Source organism: Myotis yumanensis, unplaced genomic scaffold, assembly GCF_028538775.1.
Source record: "Myotis yumanensis isolate MYYU_CA2020_CCGP unplaced genomic scaffold, mMyoYum1.0.hap1 SCAF_5, whole genome shotgun sequence".
Classification (NCBI taxonomy): Eukaryota; Metazoa; Chordata; class Mammalia; order Chiroptera; family Vespertilionidae; genus Myotis; species Myotis yumanensis.
Window position 1 is genome coordinate 81239826 of NW_027223756.1, and position 25577 is coordinate 81265402.

General features: G+C 49.9%; 1 protein-coding gene across 1 annotated transcript in view; it reads left to right on the forward strand.

Annotated features, from left to right (window-relative positions):
• VAV1 (vav guanine nucleotide exchange factor 1) overlaps positions 1 to 25577 on the forward strand; it is a 56647-nt gene that overhangs the window by 13972 nt on the left and 17098 nt on the right. Inside the window, exons 2-13 of the mRNA XM_070415961.1 lie at positions 20163 to 20279; positions 20728 to 20786; positions 20906 to 20974; positions 21144 to 21252; positions 21345 to 21440; positions 22376 to 22444; positions 22682 to 22785; positions 23347 to 23446; positions 24043 to 24138; positions 24370 to 24438; positions 24929 to 25015; positions 25118 to 25203. Coding sequence (XP_070272062.1) covers positions 20163 to 20279; positions 20728 to 20786; positions 20906 to 20974; positions 21144 to 21252; positions 21345 to 21440; positions 22376 to 22444; positions 22682 to 22785; positions 23347 to 23446; positions 24043 to 24138; positions 24370 to 24438; positions 24929 to 25015; positions 25118 to 25203 — 1061 coding nt within the window. The remainder of the gene's footprint in view (positions 1 to 20162; positions 20280 to 20727; positions 20787 to 20905; positions 20975 to 21143; positions 21253 to 21344; positions 21441 to 22375; positions 22445 to 22681; positions 22786 to 23346; positions 23447 to 24042; positions 24139 to 24369; positions 24439 to 24928; positions 25016 to 25117; positions 25204 to 25577) is intronic.

Consider the following 25577-nt stretch of genomic DNA (forward strand, 5'->3'; position numbering starts at 1 on the left):
GTGTAGTGCCAACAGGCTCGAAGAGGAAAGCGGATCCACGTTGAGGTCTTGGCACAGTTTTAATGAAGTGCATGGGATTTGATTCAGAAAATGTAAGTGAATAGCAACAGAAACAGGTTCTGTTGATTGAGCACTTACTATATGCAAGGGTTCTAAGGACTTAATACTTATTAACTCATTTTACTTTCACAACAAACCCATGGAGTAGGTACCATTATTTCTCAGTTATCTATTATAGTCGTCCACCCCTTATCTGTTGAATATATGTTCCAAGACACCCGTCTTCCAGTAAATGCCTGAAACTGTATATTCTATATATACTATATTTTTTCCTGTACATACATACCTATGATAATATTTAATTTATAAATTAGGCACAGTAAGAGATGAACAACGATAAATAATAATAAAATAGAACAATTATAATAGTATCCTATATAAGAAAAGGCTAATATGCAAATGGTCATCACACCCTCAAGCGTAACAACCGATCAGCAGGAGGCTGCATGCACAGCAGATGCACATGGGTGGGCAGGGCTGCGTGCGCAGCGAGGCATGTGTGGGTGGGCGGGGCTGCATGTGGGACCGGTCACCAGGAGATGCATGGAGCACCGCTCGGTCCCTCTCCCCCCCCACCCCCCCTCCCCTCAGGCTCCTGTGGAAGTGGCGGGCGGCTTACTGTGTGCGATTTTGTGCACTGAACCACTAGTACTGTAATAAAAGTTGAGTGAATGTGGTCTGTCTCTCTCAGAGTATCTTCTGTACTGTATGGACAGTGTGACTGTGCTGGACAAAGGGTTGATTTATGTCCTGGGCTGGATGGAACAGGACAGCATAAAATTTCATCACATATATCAGAATGGCATGTGATTTAAAATGTATGAATTGCTTACTTCTGGAATTTTCCATTTAATATTTTTGGACCGTGGCTGACCATGGGTAACTAGGACCACAGGAAGTAACACCGTGGAGAAGGGGGACTTCTGTGCTGTGAAACAAACCACCCCAAACATATTGTTGTAAGACAACAACTATTTTATAATCCTTACAGATTCTGTCAGGGATTCAGATGGGGCTTGGTGGTGACAAACCTGGACTGTCTGGGGGCTGGGATCATCTGGAGAATTCTTCACTGGCATGGCAGGTGCCTGGGATGAGCTGTGGACGGGAGCACTGGGAAGTGGCCTCTCTGTGTGGCTTGGGCTTCCTCATAATATAAGGGCTGGGTTTTGAGGAGAAGCATGAAGAGAGAGCAATTGCTCCTCAAAGACCAAGACAGCCCGGCTGGTGTGGCTCCGTGGTTGAGCGTCGACCCAGGAACTAAGAGGTTACCATTCCAATTCCCTGCCAGGGCTCATGCCCAGGTTTCGGGCTCCCCAGTGGGGGTGTGCAAGGGGCATCCAATCTTATTGATGTTTCTATCTCTTTAGCCCTCTTCCTTCCACTCTCTCTAAAAATCAATTAAAAAAAAAAAAAGACTAAGACAGAAGCTGCAAGGTTTCTGCTGACCTACTTGGAGATCATGCAGTGTTATTTCGTTGCATTCTTAGTGACGAAGCAAGTCACTGAGGCCAGTCTAGATTCAAGGAGAGAGGAGTCAGACTCCACCTCTTGATGGGAGTGTGACAAGCATCAGCGTGCTGGATGGCCGACATTTTTGTGGCCATCTTTGGAAAGCACAACCTGTCACATGTTATCCTAATTTCGCAGATGAGGAAACGGAAACATGGAAGGCTTTAGCTGCCTGAGTGAATACGTAGCTATGCTGGGGTTTGAACCCAAGTATCCAGGCCCCCAAAACTTGCGACCAGAATTCATACTATATGAATTCTGCCTCTCTAAGGGGACATATGAGCCTTTCAGGGGGTTATGGAGATAGACTTGGATTCAGATTTCTGGTTCTCCTGGTCAGGGTTCAGCCAGGAAGGCAGAAATCATCTTAGGTCTCTCAAACAGAGGGTTTAACTCAGAGAATTGGCTAATGAGTGAAGGGGAAGCTGAGAAGACAGGTGGGGGACATTAAGAGAGGAGCCACTGAGCAGGTGGAACAATAAAGGAAGTGGTGTGACCTGGGTCCAGGGCCATTCAATGAGAACTACCACCTGGGGCAACAGCTGTCTTCAGGGAACTAAGCCATGGAATAGACTATTGGCTGCTGGAAGAGGCAGAGCAAAGGAGGGAGAAGTACCCTGGCTTCTCTCTTCCTCCCACCCTCTGGTCTCCTGACTGGGCCTCGCATTGGCTGAACCTACCTGGAAGCCAAGGTGCAAAGAAGCCTGGGAAATGTAGTTCCCTTGACTACAGAGCAAAGCAGAGGGAGGGTGCAGAATGGATCCGAGAGCAAGCAGGCCAATCCAGACCTTCTTTCTTAGGACTGTCCTTGTCATGGGCCACCAGCACACAGCTGATCGGTCTTCCTCCATACAATCTATCAGAGACCTGCCTACCATGGTTATGTCCCCGGCTTCCCCCAAGCCGCCTCTAGCGCAGGCTGAACACTTGTAGCACCTTCATGGCTCCTCAATGGACAGCATCTCCAGGACTCCACCTTGGGGTGGTTGTCTTGTGCCTGTCTGCCCTGGGGACCTAGAATGACCCCCAGATGGGCACGGCATCCAAGCACTCCCAGGGATGTGGGGCTGTCGCTTTCAGGCTAATCTGTGATTGAGCAGGGACCAGGGGGAGTTGGAGAAAATGCTTAAAAAGCTGCCAACCATTTGTGCTTCCCTTGCAGGCATTCTGGGAGATATGGCAGAATGGTGGGATGCTTAGGGTGACAACACTTGCCCTTTAGACCACATGGCCGGTGTTTATAAATAAGCACCTGAGACCACCCTCCATTCACACTCTCACTCCCCCTTTCTCATTCTGGCCTCCAACCTCTTCCTGGAACACGCAAGGCAGGGTCCAGCCTCAGAATCTTTGCACTGGCTGTTCCCTCTGCCTGGAATGCTGTTCCCCCAGACACACACCTGAATCATCCCCTCCTTTAAGCCTTTACTCAATGTCACTCTTTCAATGAGGCTTCTTGGACCTCCTTATTTAGAATTGCACCCCCTCCTGGCACTCCCTACCCCATCTTCCTACTTATTTTTGTTCCTTAACACCACCTTCTGACAAGCTATATTCATATTCCTGTTGTCTGTCTCCTGCCAGAATGTCATCCTCATGGGGCAGGGATATGTACTTCTTTTGTTCACAGCTGAATCCACAGCACTTGTATGAGTGTCTGGAGCATAGTAGGTGCTCAATAATTACTTATCGAATCCATGAAGGGGTGGTTGGATGATCAGAGCCCCCTCGCATGCTGTTCCCTCTGCCTGGAACACCTTCTCTCCCCCCTCCTCCCAATTTAAGATGTATTCAGACAGAAAGAGCACATATTTGTCTCTAATTTAGTATATTTTATCAAGGTAGGAACAAAAATGTGACAGGAGAGTGCTGTTTGCATTATTGACCCATGATGGTTTACATTATTCCTTCTTTCCCACCCTACCATCCCCTAAAAGCTCCCCTAAAGCTTTTAGTTTTAGGGGAAAGACAACAGGTATCTGGTCTCCCACTGACTTAAAAAAAAAACCCAAAACACCCAGCTTTATTAACAAACAACAAATGACATAGTTAAAATACACTATTTGATAAATTGTGACATACATGTGAAGCAAACCCCACACAAAAGAGTGAACATATCCCCTCCCAAAGGTTCCTCCTACCCTTTCGAAATGTCTTCCTCTCACCCTCTCCGTCCCCCCACCTGCCATCCCCAGGCAATCACCCATCTGCTTTGGGTCACTGTAGATGTGTTTGCATCTTTTAGATAAGTGGAATCATGCAATATTAGACTTTTTAAAATGTATATTTTTTTATTAATTTCAGAGGGGAAGGGAGAGGGAGAGATAGAAACATCAATGATAAGAGAGAATCATTGATCAGCTGCCTCCTGCACACCCCCTACTGGGGATCGAGCCCACAGCCAGGACATGTGCCCTTGACCAGAATCGAACCTGAGACCCTTCAGTCCACAGGCCAACACTCTCTCCACTGAGCCAAACCAGCTAGGGCTTGTCCCCCATTTAGGAGATGCTGCTGGCGTCTAGTGGATAGAGGCCAGGGATGCTGCTCAACAGCCCACAGATGCCACACACAACAGAAAATTATCCTGCCCCAAATGTCAGCAGTGCTGAGGTTAAGAAGCCTGTGCCAGGGGGCAGAGAGCCCAATAGAATCTTTAGATTATTTAACAACTAGTGGTCTGGTGCATGAAATTCGTGCACATTAAAAGGGAATTACTTAGAGAAAATGTTTTAATATAGCTATTTGCCCTTTCTCTATAATAAAAGTGTCAGAGATGAAAGAAAATTAGTAAAATGTATATGACAATCTCCTTCCTGTCAGAGTCTGGGGGGTGCTGCAGGACCCAGAGTCAAGTCCATGCCCACCCACGTGCACCTCAAAATCTCGCGAGACCCAGACCCAGCTGGCCCCACCTCGTCAAGCCCTGCAGGGCGGGGGGCGTGCAGCCTCAGGCCCCCTGTTAAGCCTCACCAGGTGGGGGGCTCAGCCTCAGGTCCCCTAGTCCCAGCACAATGGCATGAGGGTGCGACGACCATTTACATATTAGCACTTTATTATATAGGATTTGGTTAAATAATGCATCCATATCATTCAAGTATTAAAATGCATAAAAAGACATACAGGGAAAATTTAACTTCTAGTCCTGTCCCTCAGATACCCACACATACCCAGTTCCTACCTTTTCTCATAAGCGACTACATTTTTTTAAGGTTTATTCACTTATTTTTAAAAAAATCTTTATTGTTGAAAATATTACAGATGTTCCTTTTTCCCCCCATGACCCCTTCTAATCTGCACCTGTGCTGATGAGAGAGAATTATTGATCAGCTGTCTCCTACATACCCCACACTGGGGATTGAACCCACAACCAGGGCACATACACTGACCGGGAATTAAACCATGACCTCCTGGTTCGTAGGTCAATACTCAACCACTGAGCCATGCTGGACAGACATAATTCTTTTGTGATTCGTCATACTGTTGTGTGCGTCACTTCTTCACTCATTATCACTGAGTTGTAGTCCATTCTGTGGACGTAACACAATTTGTCTTCTTTTAACGCTCACCACCTCTTAACAAGCTATGTTCATATGCATATAATATGTTGCTTGTGTCCTTCTGCCAGAATATCAGGGGCAGAGATCTGAATCTCTTTTTCTTACAACTGTATCCCCAGCACTTGGACCACTACCTGGAGCATAGTAGATGCTCAATAACTATTGATTAGACCCAGGAAGGGGGTGGTTGGATGCTCAGAGCCCCCTCACTTATTGTTCCCTTTGCCTGGACACTGGGCTGCTCCCAGTTTTTGTTCTCATAGATAAAGTTGCAGGAACATCTGTGTGCAGGTCTCCACATGAACATGAACTTAAGGTTGCATGGTAGTGCATGTTTAACTTTTTAAGAAACCACCAAATCGTTTTTTTCAAAGTGCTTGCACCCTCTGGCATCCCACCAGCAGCGTGCGAGGGTTGCCTGGACGGCTTCTCCTCTTTGCTTTGCCATCCATCTCTTAATCCTGGGCTTTATCAGACACTCCTCCCACTGGACCAGATCCCGCGGCCCTCTGTGCTTTTCTGCACACAGCCCATTGTGGTAAAATCTGCTCAGTGTGTCTCCCCACTAGACTGTATATGCTCTGCGAGGACAGGGTTCTGTCTTGGCCACCACCGGCTCCAGGGTTTGGCACACAGTAGGCACTCAATACATGCTTGCTGAATGAATGTACGACTCTGCCCAGTGGGCCAGGTGCTAGGGGGGAGATTCATTTGATGGTATTTTCATTCCCTATGTGAAGATGAGGAAACTGAGGCACCAGAAGGTGCAGAGACCCATCCAGGGTCCCTCCGCTTGCAGCCGTTGTGCTGGAAGTCTGTTGGGACCCCTTTGACTGTCTTTGAGATGTTGGGTGTGTGCTGGGGTGGCAGGAGTGGGGAGAGGAGACACAGGCTGGCGCAGGGAGGGTTTTGAAGACCAGGACGGTGAGTTTATGCTTTGTACCTCAGCTTACAGGCTTTGAAAAGGGTGCACAGCACAGCCACCCTCTCTGGTCTGCAAGGTGAAGTCTTGCAGTTTCAAGATTAAGGGGCTTCAAGGGCTGAAGGCAGAGGGCCCCCCTTTCTCTGTCTCCCCGGCAAGCCCTGGTAACAGGCATTTCCTGTTTCCGGCCTCTCCCTGGGGCTGGGGTGGGGGTGGGGGAGCTGATTGCCGCAGTGTGCTCAGCTCTGGGTCCCCTCTCCTGCTCCCACCACAGCCACCAAAAGGGGTCTCTCCCTGCCCACTGGTTCCCTGAAGGCGAGCAGGGAACTAGCTAACCTTTCCAGCTCTTTCTGTGTCTGGGGCAGGAGCTGTACTGATGGGGACCCGCTGTACTGATGGGGACCTGCAGGCAAAAGGGAAGTGCCAGGGTGCTGATTTGCATGTGGGTAAGATGCCAGCCGGATTCTTGTACTCTGGTGGCAGGAGGAGGGGAGCTGAAGGGGTTGCCCCCCAACAAAGAGGAAATGTGCTCACACACCCAGCCTATATTTGTTTAAAGGTCCTCCTGTGCTTTGCCACCTTCTCCCATGTCACAGGCTACCGGGAAGTTCTTCTGGTGGTCTCACCTCAGACACTCCTGCTGTCCGAGGTAGCCCCCTCTTTTCAACTGGCCCTGCTCCTGCCCTGAGGGCTGATGAGTCATATCCCCAACCCCCTCCCCCACTTTGAGGTGTCACATGACTGGGGGGAAGGAGTCTCAAGGCTCAGCTGATCACCCTGAGTTCTGGAAGGAACTTCCTCCCCTAGCCCAGATGAGGCCATCTGTTCTGTTGCCCTTGGTGACCTGGGAGCCCTGGCCAGAGTCAGCCCATGACCTCGCAAAGGCTGCTGGGCAGAGAAGGTACATGTGGTTCTTGTCACATGCCAAGCCCTCCATCATGGTTCTGTGTGACACCAGGGGGAAGCCTGGTGCGGTTCAAAGAGACAGGGATGCAGTGGACAGGGGCATGTCCTTTGAGTCCAGAGAGCTGGTGTGTGGCTCCTCATTCCTACTCTGTGGCCTCAGGCAGGCGATGCCTCCTCGATGAGCCTCAGTTATCTCATCTGCCAAATGGGGATTCATTAATCTATTCACCAACTTTCATTGAGACTTACTCTGTGTCAGTCATTGTACTGAGTGAGGCCACAGCAGCGAACAAATAAGGGAGAATCCTGCCCTTGTGGAGCTGATGTTCTAGTGTGTAGGGGAGGCTGGGTGGAGGACAGAGAGACAATAACAGAATAAGTAAGCAAAACATACAGTGCTCTAGACAGTAAGTTGCATGAGGCGGGGAATAAAGCAGAAAAGGAGGATGTGCACGCATGCGTTCGTGTGTTGCCATTTCAGAGCCATTGGGAAGGTCTCACTGAGAAGTGACTTTCATCAAAGGTGTGAAAGAGACAAGGAAGGGAGGCACCAGGTTAATTGTGGGCCTGACATTCTAAGCAGAAGGGAACAGCTAGTGCAAAGGTCCTGGGGCTGGATCGTGTCTAACACGTTCTAGGAACAGCGAGAAGACCCATGCAACTGGAGCAGAGTAAGCAAGGCGGAGAGAGGGAGGTGATGGGGACAGGTTGGGCAGCACCTAGGGCTGAGGAGAGAACTTGGGGTTGCATCTGGGTGGGATGAGAGTCCTGGGAGGGTTTTGACAATATTGCTCTGGCTGCTGTATTGAAAGTAAATTATAGGAGTGCAGGAGCGGGAGCTAGGAGTCCAGTGAGGAGATCATTGCAATAATCCAGGTGAGCAATGATGGTGGCTCAAGCCAGGGAGGTGGCAGTGAAGGTGGAGAGAGGGCTGGGATTCTGGATATATTTTGAAGGTGGAACCAACAGGATTTGCTGATGGACTGGAAGTGGAGTGATAGAGAAATGGAAGAGTCAAAGCAACTCTAATGTTTTAGGTCAAAATAACTGGAAGGACATATTATGAGAGCTTGCCTCCTAGATCTTGGTAGCAACTCTGTTGGGAGAATTAAAACTCTGCAGATCAGACTCTTTGTATAAGCTTCGGAAAAGGCTAAATTTTCACCCTAGCTGGTTTGGCTCAGTGGATAGAGCATTGGCCTGTGGTCTGAAGGATCCCAGGTTCGATTCTGGTCAAGGACACATGCCCGGGTTGTGGGCTCGATCCCCGGAGTGGGGCATGCAGGAGGCAGCCAATCAATGATTCTCTCTCATCATTGATGTTTCTATCTCTCTCTCCCTCTCCCTTCCTCTCTGAAATTAATTTTTAAAAAAGTTTAAAAAGAAAAAGAAAAGGCTAAGTTCTCAATAAATGGTGCCTCCTCCCAACCAGGGCTTGGGGTGGGGGGTGGTCATGATGGTGATACTGCAGATGATGATTGTATTGATGGTGATGGTGATGGTGATGGTGATGGTGATGGTGGTAATGGTGATAACAGTGATGACGTGATAATCATGACCATGGTGATGGTGATGATGGTGACAGTTGGGGTGATACTGATAATGATCATTTTCAGAGCTTGAGGGCTTACACCACACCAAGCTCTTTACATGGATTATTGTACTGAATTATAACAACAGGACACAGTAGGCATTACGATGATCCCCATTTAGCAGTTGAAAAAGCAAGTTCAGAGAGGGTGGGTGACTTGCCTCAAGACACACAGAAGGCAGGCGGACCTTCCCATTGGGGGTTTGTTCTCCATCCTGTTCCCTACCTTTCCGTCCATCCCAGGGCCTTCCTCCCGAGTCCAGGGCCTGCGGAGAGTAGGCTGGAGAGGAGACTGACGTTTGGTGATGGTCACACCCGGGATGCGGTGACCCTGGTCCGGAGTGAACTGGCTGATGGGAGAAATGTGTCTGGACCTCTTCCCACCATCGGCGCCTTGTGGTCCTATCCTAACACCTCTGGGAAGTTCTTCCCGATCCCATATTTCTCCCTTGGACTCTGTGAAATCTGTTTCTTCAAGCCCTTGTGTGGCAGTCATTCTTGCCACGAACACAATACGAAGCTCTGCTAGATGAGAGGGGAGGGGCAGACAGGTGCTGTGGGTGCCCCACCCATACGTTCTTAGGCCGCTCTGGGGTCACCTACAGAGGGTTCCTGATGGCCCCCTGAGTCTCTGACCGAGAACGTTCTCTGGTGTAGGAAGATTCTTGGCCTGCACAGGGCAGCCCAGAAGTGCCAGGAAGTTACCCCGAGAGGCACCCACAATCAAGCCGGAGGGAGTGGAGGGATCCATATTAGGGTGTTCTTCTTTCCCAGATGGGGCGATTCTGGCAATGTCTACCTCATCTCCAAGGCCCCAAGAGGATGGAGCCCCATTGATGCCAGCAGGTCCTGATGAACACCTCCGGGGTTGGTTTCCTTCTCCTCCTCGTCCCACCTCCCTGCTGCCCTGAGTCCTTGGATCACCTCCCAGATCTACTACGTGTACCCCAGATCCTTCTTTCGGGGGCTTCTTCCAGGGACCCCAACTAGAACAGGGATGCAACCTTAGCATGCTGCTCAAGTGGTCACATAAGGAACGCCCCAGACAACTGTAACGTACTGTACACAGAACAAAGATGAGGGTAATGTAATTTAGTCACCGTGGTGGCACCAGTTACTACAGGTGGCACCTGACATGATCTAGGCCGACCATGGACACACCACAAAGAGCATCGCTCACCCAGCGGTGAGGCCATTCCCCCCCCACCCCCCCAACTTGGTTCTTTGTCAGCCCTTCCTGTTTCTCCTTGGAGAGTCTCTGCTCAGCTCTTTGGTCACATACTCTTCCTAATGTGAACTCTGGCACATATGCAGGAGGATGTGGAAAGCAAATAGGAAACGTTTAGAGAATAATAAAACGAGCAACGTACCCATCACTCCGGTGGAGAATCAGAACATTACCATTTCTTGGGAATCCTGAAGACAGTGTTTTTCAAGCTTTTGAGACTCTAACTAAAGTAAGAAATGAATTTTTTCCCCATGACTCCCAGCCCACCGCCACAATAGCACATGCAACTGAAATGAAAGCTTTTCATCCCTATCTTTTCTACATAGAAAACATTGCAACGTATTTTATTCCATTCCAGTGGGATCTGCTAAGCTCATTTTGTGACCTGCGAATGGCTCATGAGCCACAGTTTGGGAAACAGCCTAAAAAGCCCCTGTTTGCCCTTCCGTGATTACACACCCTGCCCTTCCCCCACTCCCTAAAAGTAGCCACTATCTTGAACTTTTGGGCAATAATTTCCTTGATATTTTTTATAGCTTTGCTATGTGTGTATCTCTAAACATTTTATTGCTTATTTTTTCTGATGTCTATACTTGATATAAATAGAATTATATGTATGAGATTTTTTTTTATTGAACATTATGTTCTTAAAATGTATCCATGTCTATGTCTATGGCTGAGTAACAAGGTATTCTGAAACTTCATCATGTAAAATAGCCATTTTGCTCATGAACGATTTGCGTCAGGATTTCCGACACCTGCAGTCAGGTGTTGACGGGCTGCGGGGGTGAGGGTGGGGGGGAGGGGCACAGGTGGCTCAGTCTGTAGGATCTGGGTTCCTCTCCACATGCGCCTCTGCAAGGGACTGACTGAGCAAGGGCCTGACTGAGCGGCCTTATCACACAGCGGCCCGTGAGCAGCTCAGGAGGCCAGAGTGGAAGCTGCAATGCCTTTTATTCCTTAGCCTTGAGTAGTAGTCACATATTGCTGCTTCTACCATACTCTGTTAGTCACACAGGGCTGGTCTTGGTTCAGTGTGACAGGGGATTACAAGCAGGGCATGAATCCTGGGGTTTGTGGACCATTGGGGGCCATCTTGGAGGCTGACTACTATAATTGCGGTGTCTTAATTACTGTAGATTTGTGATAAGTTGATATCTGGTAGGACTAGTACTCCCACTTTATCTTTCCCTTATAGAATTGTCTTGGCTATTTGCAACTCTGTGCTTTTCCACACAAATTTTTACATTCATCTGTCAAGTTCAATAAGAACCCAATAAACATAACAAATAATAAAAACAAAAGAAACAAAATCCTTAAACTTCAAAATGAATGAGTATGATCTGGATTAGAATAAATCTTATTAAAAATATTTTGGGCCCAGCCAGTGAGGCACAGTGGTTGAGCATTGACCTATGAACCAGGAAGTTATGGTTGGACTCCCGGTCAGGGCTCGATCCCCAGTAGGGGGTGTGCAGAAGGCATTCAATCAATGATTCTCTCTCCTCATTGATGTTTCTATCTCTTTCTCCCTCTGCCTCTCTGAAATCAATTTAAAAAAATATTTTTTAAAAAACCAACATTTTAGGATTTTAATTGAAGTTGCATTGAATCTATATCTCAATTTTGAAGAAGGTTGAAAAACTTAAAAGTATTGACTCTTTCTAGATAAGAATTAGTATATATTTCACTCTATTTAGATCTTTTTTATGTCTTTCAATAGCATTTTATACTTTTCTCCATAAAGGATTTGCACTTCTTTTTGTTAGATTTGTTAGAGATTACCAGTTTTTTGTTTGTTTACATTTTTAGGCGATGGTAAATGGTACCTTTTTAAAATCCAAGTCCAATGTTCATACAGCGAAATGCTCAAGCCTTCCGTTTACCGTTCAATCAGGTCCAGCACGTGTCTACCCTTGTGCAACCACACTCTTATCAAGACAGCACTTCCATCACTTGTGGGGTTTCTGAGTCAATCTCCACCACCCTCCCCACCCCAGAAGCAACCACTGATCTGATTTCTATCACCGTAGGTTAATTTTGTTTATTCTAGGATTTCGCAAATGTTACCTTTAAAATAAAAAACATTTTCTGATTGATCGTTGCTGATGTACCAACCCACAGTAAACTTCGTGTGTTGATATTGTACTTAGTCACATTGAGAAATTATTCTATTCTATTTTTTTAAAATAATTTTTTATTTTTTAAAATATATTTTTGTTGATTTCAGAGAGGAAGGGAGAGAGAGAGATACAAACATCAACGACGAGAGAGAATCATTGATTGTCTGCCTCCTGCACGCCCACCGCAACCCAGGCATGTGCCCTGACTGAGCATTAAACTGTGACCTCCTGGTTTATAGGTTGGGCTTATTTTTCAGTTATAGTTGGCATACAATGTTATATTAGTTTCGGGTGTAGCTTATGTAGTGATCGTCACAATAAGTCTTGCACCCACCTGGTACTATACATAGTTATTACAATACTAGAGGATCGATGCACGAAATTCGTGCAAGAGTAGGCCTTCCCCTGGCTGCTGGCACCGGCTTCCCTCTGACACCCGGGAACCGGGCTTCCCTCACAGTCCCGGCTTCATCCGGAAGGTCCTCTGGTCTAATTAGCATATTATGCTTTTATTATTATAGACTAGAGGCCCGGTGCACAAAAATTTGTGCACTTGGGGGCAAGGGGGGTGGTCCCTCAGCCCGTCCTGTGCCCTCTCGAAGTCTGGGACCCCTCGGGAGATAACGACCTGCTGGCTTAGGCCTGCTCCCGGGTGGCAGAGGGCAGGCCCAATCCCTAGGTGCAGCCCCTGGTCGGGCTCAGAGCAGGGCCGACTGGGGAGTTGGGGCGCTGCCCCCTGTCATGCACAGAGCAGGGCAGATCGGGAGGTTGTGATGCCACCCCTAGTCACGCTCAGGGTACAGCCGATTGGGGGGTTGGGGCACCGCCCCCGTCACACTCAAGGCAGGGTCGATAAGGAAGTTGTGGCGTCACCCCCTGTCACGCACAGAGCAGGGCCCATCAGGAGGGTTGGGGCTCCGTACCCTGTCACGCACAGAGCAGGGTTGATCAGGGGGTTGGGGAGCTCCTCCCTGTCATGCACAGAGCAGGGCCCATCAGGGGGGTTGGGGAGCTCCCCCATGTCATGCACAGAGCAGGGTCCATCAGGGGGTTGGGGAGCTCCCCCCTGTCATGCACAGAGTAGGGCCGATAAGGGAGTTAGGGCACCGCCCCCTGTCACACACAGAGCAGGGCGGATCAGGGGGTTGGGGCACCGCACCCTGTCACACACAGAGCAGGGCTGATCAGGGGGTTGGGGCACCGCACCCTGTCACACACAGAGCTGCAGGGCCGATCAGGGGGTTGGGGAGCTTCCCCCATCAGGCACAGAGCAGGGCTGATCAGGGGGTTGGGGCGCCTTCCCCTGTCATGAACAGAGCAGGGCGGATAGGAAGGTTGTGGCCCCGCTCCCTGTCACACACAGAGCCGCAGGGCGATCAGGGGGTTTGGGTGCTGTCCCCTGTCACGCTGATCCCGGTGCCGGGAAGCCTCGCGGCTCCGCTGATCCCGGTGCTGGGAGGCATATTACCCTTTTACTATATAGGATAGCGGCCTGGTGCATGGGTAAGGGCTGGCTGGTTTGCCCTGAAGGGTGTCCTGGATCAGGATGGGGGTCCCCACTAGGGTGCCTGGCCAGCCTGGATGAGGGGATGATGGCTGTTTGCAGCTAGTCACACACCCTTCAGGGTGGGGGTCCCCACTGGGGTGCCTGGCCAGTCTGCGTGAGGGGCTGAGGGCTGTTTTTAGGCTGGTGGGTGACTGAAGCTCCCAACTGCTCCTTTTTTTCTTTTTTTTTTATTCTGGGCCAAGGCCTCTGCTGCTGAGAGCAGGTATCTGGTTTGTTTGGGTTCTATAATCGAAACACTGTATTATCTCCAGCTCCGAGATCCCGGCAGGCTGAAAGCTGGTTTCTGGGGTTTTGTTTAGCTTCTATATTTGTTACAATGTTTCAAACTGCCAGCTTAGAGGCTGGCAAGGCAGGCGGGGAACATTGGAGTCCTCCTTCACTGAAGCAAGCAAGCCTCATATTCGCTTCCAGCTGCCTGGCTGCCGGCCGCCATCTTGGCTGGCAGTTAATTTGCATATCGCCCTGATTAGCCAATGGGAAGGGTAGCGGTCGTACGCTAATTACCATGTTCCTCTTTTATTAGATAGGATACTGACTGTATTCCCTGTGCTGTACTTTACATCTGCATGACTATTTTGTAACTGCCAATGTGTACTTCTTACTCCCTTCATCTTTTTCACCCAGCCCCCAACTCCTTTCCCTCTGGCAACCATCAGTCTGTTTTCTGTATCTATGAGTTTGTTTCTGTTTTGTTTGCTCATTTGTTTTTTAGATCCGCCCATAAGAGAGAGCATATGGTATTTGTCTTTCTCCGACTTACTTCACTTGGCATAATAGTTGCATTGTTTTATTAATGCTGGTTATTTATCTGTACATTCCTTTGGGCTTTCTGTGTTCACAATCCTGTAATCTACAGGAATGACCATGTATTTCTTTCTCTTCTTCCTCCATCCTGCGCTGCAGTGCAGGCAAAGAGCTGCAATACGCCGGGGAATAGAAATGGTAATAGCGGGCACCCCTGACTTGGTTCTGATTTTATTTTGCAGGGGATCCTTTTAACATTTCACTATTCAGCATAATGCTTTGCTTCTTATTTAAAACAACGGCTTAAGGGTTTTTTAGAAGATGCTTTTTTTAAATCGGGTTGTAGAAGTTCCCTTCCATTCCTACTTTGCCAAGAGTAGTTTTCTCTCTCTCTTTGTCAGGAATGGATGGTAGCTTGCTGCTCTGACTTTTATGTGTCTTTCAACTGTGGTTAATCTCTGTTGGCAGAGAGAGAACAGGTCCAGCCACAATGTAATGACACCGCTTATGTCATATTTATATCATATTACATTGGCTTTGGTTTACAGCAAATGATTCAATTTTCTTTTGATGACAGGATGCAAAGTTCTCTTCTTTAATACATCTATTTAAGTTAAAGTTAATTCAAAGTCCATGCTTCATAGAGAATGGGTTAGATAGCCTGCGGATGTAGCAATAACGGAGAAGAGGCGATCTGTGAGATACACTGTGTCCTGAGTTGATTCGTATGTGCTGTTAAGGCCCAGTACTCTAAGTCACGCTGCCAGCGCTTGCATCTTGGCCGTCTGGCTCTGCCTCAGTTTCCTTATCTGTAAAATGAGGGTAAGGATAGTACTTACCTTGCAGGACTGTTGTGAGGATTCCATTTCATCTATCTATCAATGGATTGATAGATGGGGGGAGAGAGAGAGAGAGAGAGGGAGAGAGAGAGACATAGAAGCAGAGAGCAGTAGCACGGTGGTTGCAAAAGGATACAGCCTTGCAGTGATGGAGGATGATAGAGACGTAACGTCCAGGCATGATGACTGTCCTTAATAACATTATCGATGACACTGGACATACGCTAAGAGAGAAGGTTTCGGGGGCATTTATCATACACCAAAACATGGCAATTGTGAGATGATGATGTGAATTAGCGGGACTGCAGTCACTTCACACTGAATATCCAATCATCATGTTGTACACCTTGTATCTATATATAACTTATTTTAAAGTATTTGATTTTAATAAATACTTAGTGCTGGGGATCGCGCGCATACATGACTGGTGGTCATGCAAGGCAGTGAGATGCTGTGATTCAGAAAGCCGTCTCTAGACTCACAGCATCCTGGAGCTTCGTTTCACAAAGTCTCTGTGGCTTTCCTCTTGCTCTTCATAATCTTGGCCAGCGTTCTTTCCTCCTCCCAGCCTGCTTCCTCATAGGGAAAACCTCATAGGGAAAATGGGCATTAAAAACTCACAGGGTTGCCCTGGCTTGTGTTTCAGATTTGATTCCCAGTCAAGGGCATGTGCCTGGGTTGCAAGTTCGATCCCCAGACAGGTCAGGGCTCGTGCAGGAGGCAGTCAGTTGTGTGTCTCTTTCACATCAACGTTTCTCTCTCTCTCCCTCTCCCTCCTTCCTTTTGATTCTCTCTAAAACCCAATGGAAAAAATATCCTTGGGTGAGGATTAACTAGCTAACTAAATAAATAATAAGTAAAAACTCACAGGGTTGTCATGAGAACGGAATAAATCTAATGGCCAACCACAGGTAACAGGTGGCTAAAAATGCAAATGTTATTGTAGAATCACAGAGTGGGGTTAGCAGGGACCCAGAAATCACTTGGGGAGCTTGTTAAAAGACAGATTTCCAGGCATCATCGCCACCCATCCATTCAACAAATATTTCTTAAGGGTCCTCTACACTATTCTAAGTGCTGGGCATCTACCAAGGAACAGAACAGTGATCCTGCCTTCGCCCATTTTATTTGGGGGAGGTGAACAGTAAAGCACAGAGTGGAAGAAGGTTGCAATTTTACATAGAGCACTCAGAGGGGGCCTCCTGGAGAAGGTGACCTTCAAGCAAAGACCTGAAGAAGGTGCAAGGAACCTGGTGGACACCAGCGTGTCCGAGTTGGCCAGGCCGCCACAGCAGAGTCCACAGACTCAGGGATTTCTACAGCAGGAATTTATTTCTTAATAAATTTATTCCTCTCTGGAGACTGGAAGTCCAAATCAAGGCATAAGTGGGTTTGGTTTCTTCTGCGGCTTCTGTCCTCGGCTTGCAGATGCCTGCCTTCCCCCTGTGTCCTCATGGAATTTTTCCTCTGTGCATACCAGTCTCTTCCTATGAGGATTCCAATCCCATTGGATTCGAGCCCACCCTCGTGATCTCGTTTTACCTCAGCTACCTCTTTAAAGGCTCTGTCTCCAAATACAGTCCCATTCTGATGTCCTGGGGGTAAAACATCAACATACGAATTTTTGAAGGATACAAGTCAGTCCGTAACACAGGGAAAAGTACCTTCCAAGGAGCAGGCATAACTAGCCCTGGGGCAGGACTGTGCCTGGCGTGTTGGAGGAACAGTGAGGAGGCCCCTGTGGCTGGAGCGGAGTGATGGTGGGGAGAGGCAGGAGGTGAGAGCAGAGGGGTGATGGGGGAGGTCATGCAGGTCTTGTGGACTCGGGGAGAATGTAGGCTTTTACCCTGAGGGAGGTGGGAGCCCTGGAGGGCTGTGGGCAGAGGAGGGATGGACCTAACTCAGGTGTCCACAGACCAAGTAGGTATGAGGGGGAAGAACCTGGAAGATGCACTTTTTTAATTGAGATATAATTCATATACCATAAAATTCACCATTTTAAAGTGTACAGTTCAGTGGTTTTTAATATATTCACAAAATTGTACGGCTATCACTACTATCTAATTCCAGGATATTTTCATCATCCCCCGAAGAAACCTTATCCCCATTAGCAGTCAACCCCAATTCTCCCCTCCCCAGCCCCTGGCAACCACTAACCCATTTCCTGTCTCTTCGGATCTGCCTGTTCTGAACATGTCACAGAAATGAAATCACACACGGTGCGGCCTTTGTGTCTGGCTTCTCTCACTGAGCATCGTGTGTTCAGGGTCCATCCATGTAGTGAGTGTCAGTGCCTCACTCTTTTTTAGGCTGAGTCATATTCCAGTGTGGATTTGCCTGTTCTGGACATTTCGTATGAGTGTGATCACATAATACGTGGTGTTGGGAGACTCATTTAACCAGCTCTCCTGGTGAACCTGCTCCAGAAATGTTGGTCATGGGAGAGGCCAGCTCTTCACGCTGGGGGAGGCTGCTGTTCGGGAGATTGGTTAGAAATCTGTAGTATCTGAGGGACCGCAGAGAGAGCTGAGCCCTTTGGGGCATTTGAATTGAGCTGATATTGGGCAAATGCAAGGGCACGAGGGCTTGTTTATAACAGAGCCAAACACCCTCCAAACCAGTGTGACAACCTGCCTGTCTGACTGCTGATGTCTTTTGGTTGCAAGTCACAGCAACCCATCCCAAACTGGTGTAATCAACAAAGGAATAAGTCGGCTCAGAACCTGGAAGAGTTCAGGGGTATTTCATTTAGATGGAAACATACAAGCTGTGACCATTTGTGTCTGGCTCCTTTCGCTCAGTGTCATGTTTTTGAAGGTATCCACTTTGTGTATTAGTACTGCCCCCCCCCCCTTTTTTTTTAAGATTTCAGAGAGGAGAGAAGAGGGAGAGAGAAATATCAATGAAGAGAGAGAATAATTGATTGTCTGCCTCTTGCACGCCCTCTACTGGGGATTGAGCCCAAAAACCGGGCATGTGCCCTTGACCAGAATTGAACCTGGGACCCTTCAGTCTGCAGGCCAAAACTCTATCCACTGAGCCAAAATGGCTAGGGCTAAAGATTTTTAAAAATTCTTTTTTTAGAGAGAGAGAAACATGGATGTGAGAGCACAACATTGATTAGCTGCCTCCTGCACGCTCTCTAATGGGGATTGAGCCCACAACCCAGGCATGTGCCCTGACCAGGAATCGAACCAGCAACCGTTCAGTGCATGAGACAATGCCCAACCAACTGACACACATCGGCCAGGGCAACTTTGCCCTTTTTTATGGCTGAATAATGTCCCGTTGTATGGATATACCTCATTTTGTTTATCCATTTATCAGTGGATGGACATAGGTTAATTCAAGAAACAGAAAGCAAACTAGTGATTGCCAAGAGGAAGGGAGAAGAGTAGGGAATGGAATGTAACTGCTTAATGGGTACTGAGTTTCCTTTTGGGGTGATAGAAATGTCTTGGAACTGGGGTGATAGCTGCAAGTGTACTAAATGCCACTGTAGTGTATACTTCAAAATGATTAATTGTTAAACTTTTTCTTTGTGGTAAAATATATATCATATATATTATATATATATTAGAGGCCCAATGCATGAAATTTGTGCAAGGGGGGCTCGGCCCTCACAGCTTGCCTTGGCCCTCATCTGGAAGGTCATCTGGAAGGATGTCTGGAAGGTCATTTGGCTGCCTGGTCTAATTAGCATATTACGCTTTTATTATTATAGATTTATATATAACTAAAATGATATAAATATACATTTTATAAATAAAATATGTATCAAAATATATTAATGATATGTAAATAAAATGACCATTTATCATTTTAACCATTTGTGAGTGTATAATTCAGTGGCATTAAATACATTCACATTGTTGTGTGACCGTCACCCCTATATCCAAAACTTTTTCATCATTCAAAACTGAAACTCTGTGCCTATTAAACACTATCTCCCATCCCCTTCCCCCAGCCCCTGGCCCCCACCATCTACTTCCTGTCTCTGTGGATCTGACTCCTCTAGGGATCTCATATGAGTGAAATCATACAGTATTTGTCCTTATGTGTTTGGCTTATTCCACCAAGCATAATGTTTCAAGGTTCATCCATGTGGTAGCATAAATCAAAACCTCATTCCTTTTTAATGGCTGAATAATTTTCATTTGCATTTATTATAGCACTAGAGGCCCAGTGCACGAAATTTGTGCACTGGGTGGGGGTTGTCCCTCAGCCCCCTCTCACAGTACGGGAGCCCTCAGGGGATGTCCTACTGACAACTTAGGCCCGCTCTCCGTGGGCCTCCCTCTGTGGGAGGCAACCGGGCTGATCAGGGGAAGGCGCCACCCCCATCACCCCGCTGCTGCTGCCACTGTGGCTGCCGCAGCCGCCAAGGTTTTTTCATCAACACAGACTCCAGTCCCTTCACCACGAGAAAATGACAACTTTCTTTAGGCATTTTCAAGATGTCTCTTTCATAGGATATGACCTTTCTTTCTTTCTTCTTTTTTTCATCCTCACCTGAAGATATTTTTCCATTGATTTTTAGAGAGCATGGAAGAGAGAGAGAAAGACAGAGAGAAACATCAATGTGAGAGGGACACTTTGGTTGCCTCGTGCATGAGCCCTGACCTGGGCCCCGGCCAGAGAGGAACCTGCAACCTAGGTACATGCCCTTGATCAGATTTGAACCCGGCCCCCCTGCGGGTTTGTGTCTCCACTCACTCCGGCCCCAGCAGCCCAGCGCCATAGTGGGGCTGGGGCTGGGGGCCGGCCCCCCTGCGTGTTGTTCTCTCAGACTCCGAGCTGCGCCCGGCCCCTTCTCCTGAGCTGGTCATGACCGTTATAGCGTCCTGGCCTAATTTGCGTATTACTTCATTATATATATAGAAGATGTTTGGTTACCAGTTCGTGGCTAACTTTATGTCATGTGAACTAAAAAAATTGAGGGGTAGCTCTGGCCTCAGGGACAGCTTGGTCTTTATCAGAAGAGGGTGGGTTACTGAGGGGGCTGTGCTTTAGGCTTCCCCTTCCGAGCGGGTCACCAAGTCAGACTGCAGGGGCTCGGCTTCTCCCCGTCCCGTTATGTTTCCCGCCCTCATTACTGTTCTGCCCACAGTTCCTGTGCCTTAAGAACATCCGCACCTTCTTGTCTACCTGCTGTGAGAAGTTTGGCCTCAAGAGGAGTGAGCTCTTTGAGGCCTTTGACCTCTTCGATGTGCAGGACTTCGGGAAGGTGAGCTGGGCGCGTAGAGCCCACAGATTGGGTTTGAGTTTATTTCCATGAACATCGACACCAGGCAGGCTATGAGCAGGTAGGGGAAGGACCGATGTGCCCTACCGGGTCCCAGTGCAGAGAGTCTGGCTTAGGAGACGTGGAATCGGGTGCGAGTCCCTGCTTCACCACTTGCTGTGTGACCTCAGATATGTGGCCGCACCTCTCTGAGTCCTAGGGAGTAATATCATCCCATCCTCTTTGAGTGCTTATGGGAATTAAATAGAATAATAGGAACGCTGGCATGCTGACATGGGGGGATGGGAAGGTGGAGGACATCCTGATTTAGGCTCCCAGAGGCCTGGGGGAGTCTAACGTCAAGGTGCAGCCTCAGCTGCTGGGAGTGCAAGGCTGTTCTGGCATGGGGGTGTCCAGGGGCTTGCTGAGCAAAACACGGCCCTCGTCACAGGTCATCTACACCCTGTCCGCCCTGTCCTGGACCCCGATTGCCCAGAACAAGGGGATCATGTGAGTAACCATTGAGGTGACAGACAGCTTTGGGCTGACCCTTTCCTCCCCGTCCTTGAACCGCCGCCCCCCACACCTGGCCCTCCAGCCTCTGGCTCACACCATCCTGGCTCCCCCAGGCCCTTCCCCACGGAGGAGGAGAGTGTCGGGGATGAAGACATCTATAGCGGCCTGTCCGACCAGATTGAGTGAGTGTCTGCACCAGGCCCTGCCCTGGGGATCTGAGGGGCCAGGAGGTCTGAGGGGGACATGATCCTGCCCTTGGGGTTTAAGGGGCCACCGCTTTGATCTGGGAGGAGTCTGAGGGGTCACTGGCCTGGGGGCTCCTGAGGCCCTGCCTGACTCTGCGTCCTGCAGCGACACCGTGGAGGAGGATGAGGACCTGTATGACTGCGTGGAGAACGAGGAGGCCGAGGGCGACGAGATCTATGAGGACCTCATGCGCTCGGAGCCGGTGCCCATGCCGGTGTGTGGGGGTGAAGGACTGGGCCTGGGTGGGTGCACGGCCAAAGGGCAGTCCCGGGTCCCCCAACACCGGCCTCTCCTCCCCGCTTTCAGCCCAAGATGACAGATTACGACAAGCGGTGCTGCTGCCTGCGAGAGATCCAGCAGACTGAGGAGAAGTACACGGACACGCTAGGCTCCATCCAACAGGTGCGATGCCCCACCCCGCCCCTGCCAGGCACATGCGTGGGAGCGGGCGGCAGGTGCGTCCACCTGTCCCACACCTGTGGGCCACGCCCTGCTTGGTGTGTGTCTCTCTGCCTCCCTGGTTTTCTATGGCTTTTGCCACTTGTTTCTCTCTCCTTCTGTCTCCTTTTCCCTCTGTGTATCCTCATCTCTGTCTCCATTATTGTCTTTGACTTTCTATTTTCTCTGTTTCCTTTGGCCATTGCTTTTTAGACAGCTTCATTGAGCTGTAATTGCTATACCGTACAATTCGCCCATGTAACTTACACAATTCACTGGCTTTAGGTATAAACACAAGGTTGTGCAACCATCACCACTATTTAATTTGAGAACCTTTTCATCATCCCCCAAAGAAACCCCATACTCCTTATTCATTTCCTCCCCCTACGTCCCCATCCTCCCCCAGCCCCTGGCAACCAGTAGTCTACTTTCTGTCTCTTTGAATTTGCCTATTTCCTATAAATGGGATCACACAATTTGTGGCCTCTTGTGTCTGCCTTCTCTCACTGAGCATCATGTGTTCAAGGTCCATCCACGTTGCAGTGAGCGTCAGTCTTTCACTCCTTTTCATGGCGGAGTGACATTCCAGTGTCGATGGACCACGTTTTGTTTCCCACTGATGGACACTCGGGTTGTTCCCACTCGCAGCTGTTGTGAATAACTGCTGTGAACAGTCACGTACATGTTCGCTTGTGCACATTCTCCATCTCTGTCTCTCTTTCTGCCTGCCTCTGTTTCCTTGTCTCTGTCTTTCTCTTTTCTCTCTCCGTATCGCTGTCTTTTTTCCTCTTGGTCTCTCTGTTCGCCTCTCTCCAGCTCTGACTCCCTGTCCCTGCCTCTCTGGGACGGGGCTGGAGGCAGGGTCCCACCTCCCCCATCCCTCTCTCCCCTCCCCTCAGCACTTCATGAAGCCCCTGCAGCGGTTCCTCAAACCTGAAGACATAGAGATCATCTTCATCAACATCGAGGTACGCCGGCCTGTCCCCAGCCCCCCCCCCCCCCCCCCCCCCCCCCCCCCCCCCGCCCCATCCTGCTCACCTGGTCTCTGATCCCCGCTCCGGGGCTGCTGTCAGCCGGGCGCCATCTGCTGGCCCCGTCTGTCCCTGGAGTGTGGCGTTTGGGAATTGGGCAACACAGGGCGAGTGGATGACCCTTCTCCTGAGCCCCAGGCTTCTGCCAAGCCCTCACCCTATCCCTCTGACCAGGACCTGCTTCGTGTGCACACTCACTTCCTAAAGGAGATGAAGGAAGCCCTGGCCACCACCAGTGCACCTACCCTCTACCAGGTCTTCATCAAATACAAGGAGAGGTGAGGCCAGCCAGGACCCCTGAAGGTCTCCCTGCCCTGCTCAGGCAGGGCGTTTGAGGGACTTTTCCTGTAGAGACCACTGGACAGGGAGGGTTTTCCTTTCTTTGCTCATGGGCAAGGGGCTACCATCTCTGGTTCAATCTCTGACTTTGCCTTTGGTGAGCTGTGTGTGGTTCTGGGAAGTCACTTAATGTCTCTGTGCTTCTGCTTCCGTAACTGTAAAGTCCGTGTGTTACAGGACTGAGTCAATCAATGCCTAAAGTGCTTAGCACAGGGCCTGGCACATGGTATGTGCTCAATGAGTTTATTAAGTAAGTGAACATTGAGCAGAGATGATTTGCCAAGTGCTAAGAGCTTCTTGGGCGTTATTGCGTTTAATGTTATAATAACCCCACATGGGAAGTGCTATTGTTACGCCTATTTTGTAGACGGGGAGATGGAGGCTCAGCATCACCCTGCTGGGAAGGGGTGGGCCGGGTGGGACTGACGCCCAGAGCTGCCTGACCTTGGTGCCGGCCACCGTTACCCGTCCAGCCACTGCTGCCTGTCCCCTTCCCGCAGGTTCCTCATCTATGGCCGCTACTGCAGCCAGGTGGAGTCGGCCAGCAAGCACCTGGACCGCGTGGCCAGCGCCCGGGAGGATGTACAGATGAAGCTGGAGGTCGGGGCCCGGCCCCAATGCGGGGGGTGCTCTCCCACTCTTCACGGGCCCCGGGGCAGCAGGGAGGACACAGTAGGAGATGGCATCGCTTTCTGCTTCAGTGCAGCCAGGGATCTTCCCTTCGGGGTTTGGGGCGGGAGGTACTAGAGCAGGAGGAAATGGACTGAAGCACTGAGCCCTGACGCCGGGCTGAGGTCCTGACCCTGAGCTGACCTCTGACTCCAAACTGAACCCCAGCCCTGGGCTGAGCCCCAGTCCTGGCTGTGCACCAAGTCTGGGCTGATCTCCAAATTCACACTGAGCTCCGACCCTGGACTAACCCCCAACCTGGCCCCGTGTGTGGTGGAAGCACAGAGAGGGCAGGGGTGGTGAGGAATACTGTGTGCCCCGTGCACCCAGCCTCTTTGCACGATGGAGACCCTCCATTCCTGTCCCCCCACCTCTCTCCAGCCCCACTCAGCTGGCGGGTCCTGGGCCTCCACCCCATGGCATTCTTCCATCTGTATTTCCTCAGGGGAGATAGGATGCTTCTCACTCTAGAAAAATCCACACCTGCCTCCACCTCATCTTGCTTACCTGGTTCTCTGATCCCCCAGGAATGTTCTCAGCGAGCAAACAATGGGAGGTTCACCTTGCGGGACCTGCTGATGGTGCCAATGCAGCGAGTACTCAAGTATCACCTCCTTCTCCAGGTGCACAGTTGGGGACCTCCTAGGTCCAAAGATTATGGGCTTGGCATCTCTACCTCCCTGTGCCATAGAAGTGAGGGTGGGGCTGGCTTCTGGAGGCTGGACTCTAGGGTCCTCTGGGAGGGTCACTGGGACCATGCCTGGCCTCCTGGGACAGCAGGAGGAGCGAGAAGGATGGAAGGCCTGGGGGGAGAGGACAGGCCCAGGTGATGTCTGCCTCTGTGGGTCATGCAGGAGCTGGTGAAACACACGCAGGACGCAATGGAGAAGGAGAATCTGCGGCTCGCCCTGGATGCAATGAGGGTGAGTGGTCACACACAGGGGTGTCAGTCACACGCATACAGGACAGCGTGGAGCAGTGCCACCCAGACACAGTCACATCCATGGGCAACACCTCCCCCCACAGGGCCACATGCCTGTGTGATAAATTATTCACAGTGTCCCCCTGAGGACACTGACATGCTGTGGACACTGTCTTTTTAAAAATATATTTTTATTGATTTCAGAGAGGACTGGAGAGGGAGAGATAGAAACATCAATGATGAGAAATCATTGATCAGCTGCCTTCTGCACACCCCTCACTGGGGATGGAGCCCAAAACCTGGGCATGTGCCCTGACCTGGAATCCACCCATGACCTACTGGTTCATAAGTTGATGCTGAGTTGCACTGGACAGGCTGGACACTGATTTTAAGACTCTTGCTGGCCCTGATGGGGGCTGACCCCTATCCCTGGTCAGTTAGGGGGCTGGGTTGGGTGGGGGTTACCAGACTCACACCTGGCTAACCCCCAGGACCTGGCGCAGTGTGTGAATGAGGTCAAGCGGGACAATGAGACGCTGCGGCAGATCACCAACTTCCAGCTGTCTATTGAGAACCTGGTGAGGGGATGGGGCTGGGAGGGCCAGGGGCGTGGCCACGCAGGGAGGGAGTTTAGTCTCCTCCTTGGTGGCCCCTTGCCGGATTCCTTGCCTGCTGCCTAGGACCAGTCTCTGGCCCACTATGGCCGGCCCAAGATCGATGGGGAACTCAAGATCACCTCCGTGGAGCGCCGCTCCAAGACAGACAGGTGGGCGGGGCCTGGGTGGGGGCGGGCCCAGGTTCTTAGGTAGGTAGGTGGGTGGAGTTAACACATCTGGGTGGAGCTTCGGCATGGGCAGAGCCAGGTTTCTAAATAGGCATGTGGGTAGGACCACCTGGACCAGGGGGTGGAATAGAGATGGACAAGGCGAAGACAGCATAGTTATGTGGAGCAGATGGCCAGGCCAGCAGGGAACACATGGGTGAGGGCAAGATGGGCAGGTGGGCAGGGCCAAGTTGGCCACGAAGAGAAGGGTAGGAGTCCTAGAATGGTAGGAACTAGATGGACAGTGGGGTGGACCTGGAGGGTGGAAGGAACCAGGCAGAGAGCTGGTAGGGACTGTTGGGAGAAGCCAGGCAGAA